The sequence below is a fragment of the Bactrocera neohumeralis genome, chromosome 2, assembly GCF_024586455.1.
Source record: "Bactrocera neohumeralis isolate Rockhampton chromosome 2, APGP_CSIRO_Bneo_wtdbg2-racon-allhic-juicebox.fasta_v2, whole genome shotgun sequence".
In the NCBI taxonomy this organism is placed as follows: domain Eukaryota; kingdom Metazoa; phylum Arthropoda; class Insecta; order Diptera; family Tephritidae; genus Bactrocera; species Bactrocera neohumeralis.
This window is the reverse complement of record NC_065919.1, coordinates 60766340-60780175: the sequence shown is the minus strand read 5'-3', so window position 1 is coordinate 60780175 and position 13836 is coordinate 60766340. Positions and strand designations below refer to the sequence as shown.

The 13836-nt window shown below is 35.4% G+C and overlaps 1 protein-coding gene across 1 annotated transcript in view; it reads right to left on the bottom strand.

The window, feature by feature from the left end:
• LOC126752620 (tubulin beta chain) overlaps positions 1-13836 on the bottom strand; it is a 112459-nt gene that overhangs the window by 13066 nt on the left and 85557 nt on the right. The window contains exon 4 of the mRNA XM_050463561.1: positions 3667-3834. Coding sequence (XP_050319518.1) covers positions 3667-3834 — 168 coding nt within the window. The remainder of the gene's footprint in view (positions 1-3666; positions 3835-13836) is intronic.

Here is a 13836-nt window from a genome sequence, read left to right as displayed (position 1 = left end):
TTTTTATTTTATCAGTCTGAACGAGAACACCAAAACAAATAAGTTTTAATACTTTTTTGAGGTTAACAGAAAATTTTTGAGGCATTAGTATCCGGAACAAATACAAATATTTTCTATTTTACTGATTAAAGAACTTCAAGGAAGCATGGAGCGCTCACGAACGAGTAGGCAAGTCGCCGAGTTTCACATAAATATCTTATTAGGTATATTCTAAGTGGTATATACTTCACTTTTTGAAATCATCTATGTGGCGAACAATGGTTTGACTATTTTTGGGGTTAAGAGGTTAGACCTATCAAGGATTTTCAAAATTTGAAGTTTTGAATTTTTGGTTTTACGATACTTTAGATTTCTAAAAATATTAAAAAATGGATACAAAAGTTAAAAATATTTTCTCTATCAATTCGGTGCAGTGTGGAAGTGTTCGGGCCAGTACGCTTCAGCACTAAAATTTTTGAACACGTTTTTCTCGAAATCTTATTTTTTAAATCGAGAGATGAGTGCTCTTGAAGACCATCATATGATAAATGTAGCTTCAATGTCAGCGATCTAAGGTAGATAATTTAGTAGATATAATTTTTTCGTTAAAAAATGTGTTTGAGAAAGTTACCGTTGTCCGTTGAGCCCGAAGATTAGCCCATTAGGCGGCATTTTGTATCGAATTGTCAATATATATATTTTATTTACTCTCAAATACATGTTTAATAAAACCTTTTCCAAGTTAGGGCTTTTTGAAGTCTCAATAGTGGCCTAACTCCTTAAGGTGTTCAATATTTATTCATGAAGCTATAAGAAGAGTGGGTATATATATTGTAGACTTCTGCATTTGATGAGTAGTATATAAAATACCCTAGAGACTATTCCAAAAAACAGTTTAGCTTCATAATAAATCATTCATAAATGTCTTTATTTTGCCAATAAGCTTCGAAATTCAAAAGCTTGAGAGCTTCAAATGTGCTTCAAATGCATGCTAAGCAAGAGTTAATAAAAATTAATAGGTACCATTGGGGAATCGCAAGCACGCACTTTGCAAATCCCTTCTAATATAAGCAAATTGAAAAGTACTTATGTTACGTATACGCCACGGCAGTGCACAAAGCACAAATGTAATATTTTGCAATTTCCAAAAAACTGTCAACAAATGTCAAAATATGACAGCCTTTTGCACCAAAAGCCAATTAGAAATTCGTGCAAAAAAAAGGTTGACATAAAAACGTGCGCGAATGCAAATAAATTAATTGTACACACATATTTACATGAGTGTGTGTATGTGTGCATGAAGTATTGACTAAAGGGCACTCAAAATTTGAATAAATTTTCAGAAAAAAATGCTTTTTGCATGCATTATTGAAATGCAGAACGTGGCTCGCAAATTTTAATTGCTACAATTTTAGTGTTGCCACTTAGGGGCACACAGAAAAAAGAAATAAATTAGAATTATAGTGACACAAGGCTGTTGAGGAAATTAACGGTTACCTTCGAAAATGTTGTGCAACACTGAAATTGTATGTGTGCATAGTAAAAATATTAAAACAAAAATTGATTTCCAGAAAAATTAATTTTTGAATTTTTTTATGTCAAAAAAAAGATAATATTCAATGTACATATGTATGTACATACATTTATGCATATGTTAAAAAAGGAAAGATTTTGAAAAAAAAAATACTAAACGTACAAAATATCAAATCTAAAAAAACAGTATATTGAGAAAAAAATAATAAAACTAAAATATTTGAAAAAAGTTTAGAAAAATAATTAAGAAAAATATTGAAAAAAACTTGAAATAATTTCGAAAAATTATTTGAAAAATATTAAAAAAAAACATTTTTTTTAGAAAAAAGTTTGAAAAAATGTTCGAAAATAATTTGAAAAATATAAAAAAACATGTTTTTTTTGTGAAAAAATAATTATTATAAAAAAAATATTTTGAAAAACAATATTTAATAAATATTATGAAAAAAGTATAAAAAAATTTGAAAAAATTAAAAAAACAGTATTTTGAAAATAAAACAAAAATTAAAACTGTAAATTTGCAAAGAAAATTGCAAAAAAATTGAAAAAAAAGATCTTGAAAATATTTTCACAAATGCATTTCTGTTAAATAACTATGTGTTCCGTTTGTATGGAAGCTATATGCTTTAGTTAACCGATCTGAACAATTTCTTCGGAGATTACTTTGTTGCCTTAGAAAATAACATATGTATACCAAATTTCGTGAATATATCTTGTCAAATGTGAAAGTTGTCCATACAAGAACTTGATTCCGATCGTTCAGTTTGTATGGCAGCTATATGTTATAGTGGTCCGATATCGGCCGTTCGGACAAATGAGCAGCTTCTTGAAGAGAAAATGACGTTTGCAAAATTTCAAAACGATATCTTAAAAATTGAGGGACTAGTTCGTATATATACAGACAGACAGACGGACAGACAGACGGACATGGCTAAATCGACTCAGCTCGACATACTGATCATTTATATATATACTTTATAGAGCCTCCGACGATTCATCTAGGTGTTACAAACTTCGTGACAAACTTAATATACCCTGTTCAGGGTATAAAAATATTAAAACTGTAATTTTTGAAAAGAAAATTAGGAAAAAAATTGAAAAAAGATCTTGAAAATTAATTTGAAAAAAAATCATTTTTTGAGAAAAAAATTTTTGAAAATATTTTCGGAAATAATTTGAAAAATATAAAAAAAATGTTTTGAGAAAAAATAATTATTAGAAAGAAGATATTAAATTTTGAAAAGTATTTAGAAAAAACTTTTTTTGAGAAAATATAATTATTAGAAAGGAAATATTTTGAAAAAAACTTTAATAAATATTAAAAAAAAAATGTTTGAAAAAGATTTGAAATTGAAATGAAGCCCAACGTCACTTAAAATGCACAAGCGTTTAGTCACCGCTGCTTATCCATATGCATCTATGTAAATATACTCTTTGCGGCAGCAGTTGTTGCAATTAATTTTGCGCTTTACAAGCGTTTTCTTGTTTCGCTTTGCTTTGGCAGGCATTTACACGACCACAAACAATTCTCAATTCTACTTACGGACACCAGATGATTCAAGTCCTCATAGGTGGGGCATAGCATACGCAACTTGTGATAACAAATGTCATACAATGCCTCATTATCGATGCAAAATGTTTCATCGGTGTTCTCGCAGAGCTGATGTGCCGACAGTGTGGCATTGTAGGGCTCAACAATTACCTCGGATACCTGTGCCAAACCGTAGCGGGGCGAAGAGGAAGGGGTGTGGCCACAAGCAAACGCAGGCGAAAATACACAACACATGTATATACAAATAAAAGCAAACACACACACACACATACATATGTACATATGTAAATGTGTAGGTGTAATGGACGGCAAACGCAAACGTATTGCGGTGTGCATTGGTAAATGCCACGCAATCGGCATTACCGTTCAGCCATGCAACCGGGTCATCAATTGTGAACGTTGTTATTGTTGTTGATGGTTGTTGGTGCGTTGGTTGGTTGGTCGGTTGGTTTCGACGTGTGCACAGGAAATGTATGTATATGTGACGTGACGGGATGCGGGGACCAGAGTTAAGGCGAGACAGATAGAGAGAGAGAGCGAGAAAGGGCGAAAGGAAAGAAGAGAAAACCCATTAGTATTGCTTGGTATATTGGTCAACTTACGGATACAAGATGATTCAAATCGCCATAGGTGGGCGATGTCAGCTTCAGTGTGCGGAAGCAGATGTCGTATAAAGCCTCGTTGTCGATGCAGAATGTCTCATCGGTATTCTCGACAAGTTGATGTATGGACAATGTGGCATTGTACGGCTCCACGACGGTATCGGAAACCTGAAAAGCGCCAATGAATCAGCGCAATGTTGCAAGCACACAAAAACGAACGGCCAGTGAGGCATACAAGTAGTAGGCAAGCAAGCGAATATACGTTGGCAGTCAGTCGGTCAGATTAGCGAGTAGTATTCCCGATTTGGTTGGAAGTGCCACAGATGGTCGGGCAATGAATGGCGACGCATTGTTGGAGTTTGTTGATTTGTTGTCGTACATACATATATATTGCGCAATATTTTTGTGTTGTTATGTGCGGTTAGCGGTGTTAGCAACAGAGGCACAAATGTGGCAGCAGCAGTTGTATAGTATGTTGCACAGTCGTCCAGTCAACAGGCGTTGAAGCATTATGTGGTGCAGCAGGCCACCGGCGTAAACGAGCGTTGAAATTAAGCGTGCGTCAGCATACAGTGCCGTTGCGGCGCAGCATTGTGGCATAGAAGAAAATGAAAAATAAATGCGAAAAAAGCGATATTTAGTTAGATATAAATAGGAAGAATATAATATAAATAGTCATACTCAATATTTTTAAATGCCTTAGTTTAAATATAATAACTATTTTAAGTATACTTTAATAAAGATATATTTTTTGTAGTTTCATGAAAGCTTATGAAAGCTCATATGAACTAGAAAAACCTTTCATTTCGGGTACACTGGAGCTATAATATTCTTCACAGGTACCTTTCTTACGGCAATAAAAAAGTTTGAATATGCTTAACTAAAACTACGGTATGGTGGACAAGCGTAGAAAGTCCACCTCCCGGAAGCCAATAGAAAGGGTTAAAGGCTTGCTGCGCTGTGTACAACGAGAGCTTCGAGAAAAACTACAACGGCGGCTCTTGAATTGATACTAAGCCTGCCACCTATAGACCTTCTACATTTAGAACCTTTGTTCATAGCTCTATGGGTAATGGCGGTTTGGTAAATACCGAATGAAGCAAGTAACTTCACTTCTACTAGGTGCCTGGCCAGATTGCCAAGAATGGTGTATCCGAAAACGTGATCAACATTGGAAAATCCATGCATTGTCTATACGACGATCTCGACAGAAGCATGGTAAAGAAACTCAAAACACGATGAAATGAGCTATCTGGATGCAAGACTGCAAAAGTCATGTGCAAAACGGTAAATCCCAATTGGCACTCGATAGATGAGTCTGTAGGAACATGATAAGAATACTAGCTGGTCGCTGTCTTGTGGTGGCACACCCCCGCAGAATCCCCATTGAGACAGATCGAGAAGATTGCAGGAAATGTCTAGAGCAAGCCACCATCACCATGAACCATCTCTTGTGTACTTGTGCCGCATTGGCAAGACTACGTTGTAAGCATCTGTTGCCCTCACTATGCGAGGTATTGATAGAGGTCAAAGAATCTGCTAAAATTCATGTCAAGCGCAAGCATCTTAAAGGATGACTACGCCACATGAAACTAGTAACTGAACTACATCCGGTATCGCAAAGGACCAAAACTGGTCTATGCGTTGCTCATTGGGCTACCAGATTAGCCTAAACTAACTAAAACTGAAAGCGTAATCGGCTAACCGTTTGCGTACTAAGAAAACGTTTTGCTAGTTCTTCTATATAAGATAGCACTCAAATCGAATCGGTTTTAATAAGAAAACAGATCTTTTATGAAAAGCATTACTTTGCTTTTGTTCGGTCAGTTTGCAATAATCTCTGCTAAAATTTGGTGAAGATATCTTGCCAAATTAAAAGTTGTGCAATATAATATTTTGATTTCGATTTCTCAGTTTGTATGGCAGCTATATAATATAGTGGTCCGATATCGGCAGTTCCAAAGAAATGAGCAGCTTCTCAGGAAACAAAGGATGAGCGCAAATTTTCAGATCGATAACAGATTGACGCACAGACATGCGAAAATGGCTAAATCTATAAATATATGCAGTAATAATATACTCTTCTGATTTTTTAAATTTAAACTAATTCGATTTTATATATTATATATTTAGAGCTTATAAACTAACTGAAGTGTTTAGACCGTCTTCATCTTATGGATTGCTATTAGAACTCTGACAAATAAAAACTCAAAGCAATGAAAGCAGGAAGAAGAAGCCGAATTTAGTGTTAGATTTGTAAGACATTTAATCGCCAATTTTACCCATGATAAGTGGACTACAATTAGGATAAAGACGGGATTTGTTAACTATGCCCATGCCAGCGAATGGCTAAAGTAGAAGTATTTTGGTCGTCAGGTGGTTCAAGTGAGCTATTGAGAACTTTATCGGGTAGATATGTTAAAAGAAGTGATATAGAAAGAGACAGAAATCGGAATGGGCCTAAAGTTTGATATGCTTATAGGCAAGGACAATTTCCGAAACTAATAAAGAAGATCTGCTGACCAATGTTTTGAGCATATTTATGTTACATAACGAATACGAATCCAATCTGAACATGAAACATACAGCATGGACTTAACTGAAATTCACCAAACTAAATGAATACAACAAACAGCCTAGAGTAAATAGAATAGCCTACAGTTTGATATGAAGTTTTGCAAACTGTTGCATAGACGTCGTATCAATTGGAGCGTGCTGTGTCACCTTTTGCCTTTTATACTTTACGAATCCTTATGAAGACTTTGAGGTGTCCACAACTTGAGTTGCATTGTCCGTACAATGTTTTGAATACCACGTTACTTATGTCACAATAGTGTTACTTTAAAAATTAATTTTTTTCCAGAAATATAATAATTTTTCATGTTTGTTTTTTAAGCCTAAAAAGCTTTCTCTTTATTTTGCACAAAACAATATTATTTTCTTCTAAAATTCACTTCTAACTGAAGCCCTTATTCAAGCACCCATTTGTTAAATTAATAATTATTAATTATGTTGTATCATCGGGATATGTATTTGCCTCAATTTACACATTCAAACAAAAAAAATTATAGTTTTCAACTACAAGTACAAATTTGTGTTGTTCATAATATGTTGAACTTCAAATACTTGAGCGCAGCAGACAACTGACATGACAGTATTTGATTTCATTGAGGCAGAACAATGCCTACAATATTGTTGTTGTGTCTTTTAACAACTAATACAATTACTACAATGACAGAAACAAAGCAAGTACACCATTGTTCATACACAGACACACGCATATCCATTTGTTAGCACACAAAAACGAGAACAAACAATAAATTTCCAAGCATTTAGTTTCTGCTAATGAATGCCTTTCATCAAATTGGCCAATGGATATTTGGTTAGTAATGGGAAAACATTAGTAATTTGTTTGTTATAGATCTAACTAAATTTCGCATGAATATTATTACACACGCAGTATACCTATTCATATTTATGTAGGTTAAGCAAGGCAAAACCCTGTAGGAAATTGGGTGTAGAAAGCATAGATTGTGTCTATATACGATAATATATATAAACTCTAGTAATAATAAATCTTTTAAATATAGAGAATTAGTAATCTATATCTCGCGTTGTATAAGTGCGATCGGGTATTGTAAACTTCGTTTGTAAGCACGATGCAGAGAAAAGAAAATACTAAACTAATGGCGAAATCGCAAGTCAAGCCATCACACAAATACTGTCTCGATTTCCGAGGAGCTAAACATGAATATAATTGTGTGGACTTAGCGCCAAGTACCTGTTTCTGCTTATAGCGAATGATTTTGCTGGTGAAAATTTTACGTTAAGGGGAGCTTTTGAAAATCTACCATCTAGGTTTTTGCTAATAGAGACCAGCACTGTATTGATATGGTGTCAATACTTTAACCAACCTACCACTGTGCTTACAACTTTTTAAATTGTGGTATAAAATCGGAGAGTACAGTTCTTAGAAAATTCTAGACCAAATGGAACAATTAATTCAATTTTTATTTACCAGCAGTTTATGTAGAAATTGGGTTAACGCACAATACTTGTATTAGTGGTCTCAAAAGAAATAGAACCAAAGCAATGCCCAACAATCAAAAAGCTTTGTTAATTCGAGTCATACAACTCTGTTAATGGCGTTAGTCACCTTAGAGAGATATCGGAGTACCTCAATATTTCTTTCGAACCGGCTCAACAAACTTTTTGAGGTTGATACCGTACGTCTACACTAAACTCACTTAAAGAAACAATATTATAAAAATATATACAAGATGAACAAAGTAAACAAGACTAAAAAAAACCAGAACAAATGGTTTTTCCGCCAAAATTAATTTATTTTATTTAAGATAGTCTCCTGCTTCAACACAGCTTTTTGCACGGTCCAAAAGCAAGTCGAACGAGTGTTTTAGCTCTTTGGCCGGTATGCCGGTGCAAGCCTTTTGAAGGGCCTCTACGCCTGCATAACGCTTTCCTTTCATGGGCAAATGCATTTTTCCGAAAAGGAAGAAATCGCACGGTGCCATATCAAGTGAATACGGGGAGTGGTTAATGGTTAAAGTGTGATTTTTGATCAAATAATCGATCACAAGCGACCTTCGATTGTTGGATTCTGAGCAATTTCTGGTTGTCAGTCAATTTGTGCTGAACAAACCGTGCATACATCTTTCGTACGCCCAAATGTTGGGTCAAAATGCAATAAATCGATGTTTTGGAGATGTTCAATTCCATTTCCATGAATTTCAATGATGATTTCGGCTGAGTTTTGTTGAATTCACGCACAGTTTCGATGGAACTTCCGGTGATCACGGACTTTGATTGGGCCACATGTTGATCGCCATTTATGTCTTTACGACCACTTTGAAAACGTCGAAACCACTCGTACGCTCTGCCACGGGATAGGCAATCATCGCCATAAACTTGTTTCATCTATTGAAACTTTTCGGTAAAAGTTTTACCAATTTCAAAACAAAATTTAATGTTGGCACTTTGTTCGAAGCTCATTTTCTCGTCGATAACATAAACACAGTGGACATATAGATGGCGCCATCAGGGGGCGCTAGGTTCAAAAATTGTTTACTTTGGAACCCACCTTGTATTTATATTTTCTATACCTTGAATAGAGTATTAAGTAAAGTGTATTACGCCCTAAAATAAACTTCGGAGATTCCATAAAGTATATATGAACATATACCATAAATGACGAGCAGAGTCGACATAGACTTGTACATTTGTAAAAATACACGTTCTTTTCTTCCCAAGAAGTTACTCAGTTGTCTAATCCGCCGATATCAGACAACTATTGGGATATAACTGTCATACAAACTGACCTATAAAATTCAATTCCTTATACTGAAAACTTTCTAGATACGATATCCTCACGAAATCGGACAGAGATTATTGCCCAAAACAATATTCCAACCACTTGTTAGGATTGAATTAATATAGTACATATCTGCCGTGTAAATTGACCGATCCAAATAACTATAAAGATCTTTTTATGTATCGACTGATGCTTTCTATATTTGTTTTTGTGCAAGATGTGGATTTTATAGACTTTTACAGTTCCTGAAACTCAAATAGCTTCCATCAAATAAATGTATCTTTGTAAGATCTGATGAGGTAATTGAGGAGGTAATTAGAAACGCGCTGAAGCAACTTTGTTAAGTTTCACAGGAAATTCATAAGTAGGATTCTAACCTAAGTCTACCTTCATTTTGTTATCATTTTATTCCAAAAGGGCATATACCATCATTCATTAACGCCTGAAATTACAACTAAATATTACAAAAATATATGCAGCTCTGCAGCTACACCACAAAACTCCGGATAGTGCACAACCGGCGAGTTTATATTTAGGTTTGCTGCAAAACGCACAGCAGTTGCAAGTTGATGGCGTGATTGGATAGCTCAGCGGCAGCAATAAATGTACTATTTGCTAGCAGCTGCAAATATATTCAATTGCACGTATCGCACCGCTCGCCTTGGCTTAGTGGAAAGTACAAATTAGCAGTACACGTCCACCAGGACGTATGAGCAACATTTATTGCACTCGTATGCAAATGACCTAAAGGCTACCGAATATGAGCGCAAACGCTTGCATATGCTATATTAATATTTATATAAGTGCTAGTTAGTGTACACATATATGCGCGCTTATTTCTGTATATGTGTGTGTGTGTGTTTGCAACAACCTCGTGTATGCATATGCTCTTTGATTTATTGCTAATACTTTCCGTACCTGGACTCGCCTTGTTATGGCTCTTGTTTGGTGTCCATTTCCATTTCCATTTCCATTTCCAATTCCATTTTCACTTACACCGTTATCTATTAAATGTTGTGCACTAGCCAGCGTACACACAACGGTTCGGGCACACACAAATCTATCATAATTTGTAAACGCTACGACACGCACGTAATTAGAAATGAATTTCATATACAATAATACTCGGTACACAATTTGGCCTCCGGCGATACTCGCTGTATAAGCAAATAAACAAATATACATAGCAATGTGTGTATGTGTGAATTCTCGCATACATATCTATGTTTGTTGTTTGTCTGCTTACCATTAAATGTAAATTTGGGCTTGCACTTTGCTCGGCCTGTACCCAAAACTTCCACCTATCCATTTAGCTTTCGAACTCAAACTTTGGAAAATATCTTTCGTAAGCACTCAAAGCTGCAAACACACTTATGCACACACAAACAGGCATTTATTAAGCTTTTGCTGGCATTATTGTACACTTATTAGGCTAGCGGCAGTGCAAATTGTATTTACAGCGCGTCCGTGCCCAAATGGTCTCTATAAATTTAATTATTATATTTGTGCATAACTAATTGTGCTAATGCTTGTGTCTATTCCTTTTGACCGCCAGAATGAAGACAACAGTCTTATTGTTTTCAATTATCAACTATATTATAATTTATTATAATAATTATGTTGTTACCTAAGTGCAACTCCATTTTGAAATAGACAGCCTGTTGATGGGCTTAGTTATCATTATTTCCAAAATATTACTATTTAGGCGATTATTATTTAATTTTTATTTATTTTCTCTGTAGAAATGGCAAAATATTAAAAAAAACTACAACTTTGCAATGAAATTATAATAACCTTCATAGATACATTTTCTACAGCATAGGCGATGCCTTGGATTGCAACCTCTGCCAAATTTCTTGAAAATACCTCGTCAATTTAAAAAGTTTCCCATACAAGCACTTGCTCACGATCGTTCAGTTTGTATGACAGCTATATGCTATTGTTGTCCAATATTGGTTCTTACAAATGAGCAGCTTCTTGGTGAAAAAGACGAACAGACAGACGGATATGGCTTAATAAACTCAGCTCGTCACGCTGATATATTTACTTCATAGGGTCTTTGACGTTTCGTGCCAAACTTCATATTCCCTGTTGCGGGTACAAAAAGGATATAAAAATATCTTCCTCTGCGTTTCATCGGTCGGTTTAAATGACAGCATATTAGATAATTAGCTTTTTTTAAAAATTTTTTGACGATATCTTGCCAAATAAGACAATTCTCCATACAATGATTTGAGTTGGATCGTTCAGTTTATATGACAGCTATACATAAGCTATAATTGTTCGATATTGCCAGTTCCGGCAGATGAGTAGCTCCTTAGTGAGTAAAGAACATCTGCAAAATTTCAGACCAATATCTCACAAACTGAGAAAGTAGTTCGCGTATAAACAGACGACAGAGGGACACCCAGACGGACATTTCTAAATCATCCATTTCTTAGAGTCCAAGGAACAGTAGGCAAACGCCTCTTTATGGCCGGAAAAGTGATGGCAGCAATTCGCAAGGAACTACCTGGAGAAGGGCAAAACTTCCAGACACTTTCCACACTCCTTCTTGTACTTCTGAAGTGTGAAGTGTAAATAATAGCTAGCTGACGGCTTTTACATGCTGAAAATTAATTTCTGAATTTACTTTAGTACAAAACAGAGTATTCGAACTGTCATTACCTTCCCAAACGACATCGCTTCGCTCTATGGGCTCTAGAAAAGTTCCAAGAAGATCCGACGTTTTCGAGTCAATGGGTATGTAAACAAGTAAAGTTGGCATACATATTTGGGGCAAAGAGAAATCTGAAAAGATTTAAGAGCTGCTCTTTCATCCAGAAGAAACAACATTTTGGTGTGGTTTGTGGGTCGGTGGAATCATATCTTAAAAAATGATGCCGCTGAGAATGTAACCGTCAATGGCCATGACTATTTGATGCCTGCAATTGGAGATCGTGGTCTCAGCGACATTGAGTTTCAACAAGATGTCGCCACTTTCCACACATCGCATCAATGAATATATTTATTGAGAGAACACTTTGGGGAGCAGATGATTTCACGTTTGGGCCGGTCGACTAGCCACCAAGATCGTGAGATACCAAACCAATAGACTTTTCCCTGTGGAGATATATAAAGTCAAAAGGCAATCCCCTTCATTTCAGGCCGTAGAGCAAAACATCAGGCATGTCATTCGCCAGTTACCAATCGAAATGTTCGAAAAAGTCATCGAAATTTGATCTCAACGGATGGTCCATCTGAGACGTAGACGCGGCCAACATTTGAAAGATATAATCTTCAAAAAATAAATGCCAAAGAATTTTCTTTCGAATAATAATAAACAATCACATTAAATTTGAAGTTTCTGTGTGTTCTGTTTTCTTTAAAAAATTAGGTAACCTCGAAATGGATCACCGTTTATATGTACAGGTTATTATGAGATTCTCATCCAAGCAGACTAAACTTTAAGTAGCTTTGTTTTCTTTTAATTAAAAATTTTGCTAAAGTGGGGCGAGCAATGGAAGTTGGTCAAATGTTAAATAATTAACTTTGCTTTGCGAATTGAAACAAACGACAACTACTTCCAATAATTTCGTTAGTTCATTGTAAATTAGAGAGACAAGATGCTAAAATCATTCAAGGAAATCTAATTATGTGCCGACTTCTTATACACTGAATAAAATAACACGCAAATAACTGCTTTATTATACAAATATATTTGCTTGGGTGCTTTGTTTTTAATTTCGCTGCAACATTAGCAAATGCAATTAACGAGCAAGATGCTGGAAGTTGCCTGTTAACGGCAAATTTGTTTATAAACGCTCAGGCGCTAACATAAACTAACTGCTGATATTTGCATTTATTTGCAATTAGCTCAAAGCAATGGTCACTTTATGAGCTCCATTAAAGCATCAAAGCAACTGACTCAATGATCATTAGTATGTACTTTTCGTTGCAAATATGCTGTTAATCGCCTCAGAAGTCCAAATTTATTATCTGAGTGTGTGTGTGTATGTTAAATGAAATATTTTTTTAGCATCACCTGTGCTAATGAAATATTTATTCACAGCTTACAGCAAGAATGCGCATTTATGTACTGTTATGTTCAGAGTTTTGGTATACAAGGCACCTCAGTTGTGTGTCGCATAAATTAGCAATATGGGAGCTATCCTTGATATATGCTTCAAGAAAGATTTGTGTAATGCAACAAAGAGAATAAATTAGTGAGTTTATGTGAATTATATACACTTCGTGCGCTTAGAAGTATAATATTATCTTTATCTACACGAGTTTTGAATACGTAATTTGAAGGTTTTAATGTTAAGAATGAAAGTCCGAATTATCAAGCTCTCGCCTAGCGAAGCTGAAATTTCACAAATTTGAACCCATTGGGAGGAGAGGAATCTGGGTCAAGGATATAAGTTAGACTGCTAAATAATTTAATTAAAAGGTTAGTCAGGTGTAGCGAGGTCTTTTTCCACCTGGTTTTCCAACGGAGTGGAGGTCTTCCTACCCTCAGAGCTGGAGTGTTTTACTGTCCCTTAATTCGCTGAACTGCTTCAATGGCGTCGTATATCTCGTACAACTCATTGTTCCATCGACTGGGGTATTCGCCGTTGCCAATGACCAAAGAATCATAAATCTTCCATAAAACCTTTGTTTCGAAAACTCATCCGAATCATAAGATATTATCATCGTGCATTCTATAGCAGGACGGGGATGATAAGTTACTTATAGATTTTGATCTTTGTTCGTCGAGAGAGGATTTTACTTCTCAATTGCCTACTCAGTCCGAAGCAGCACCTGTTGGCAAGAATTATTCTGCGTTGGATTTCGAGGCTGACGTTGTTGTTGGTGTT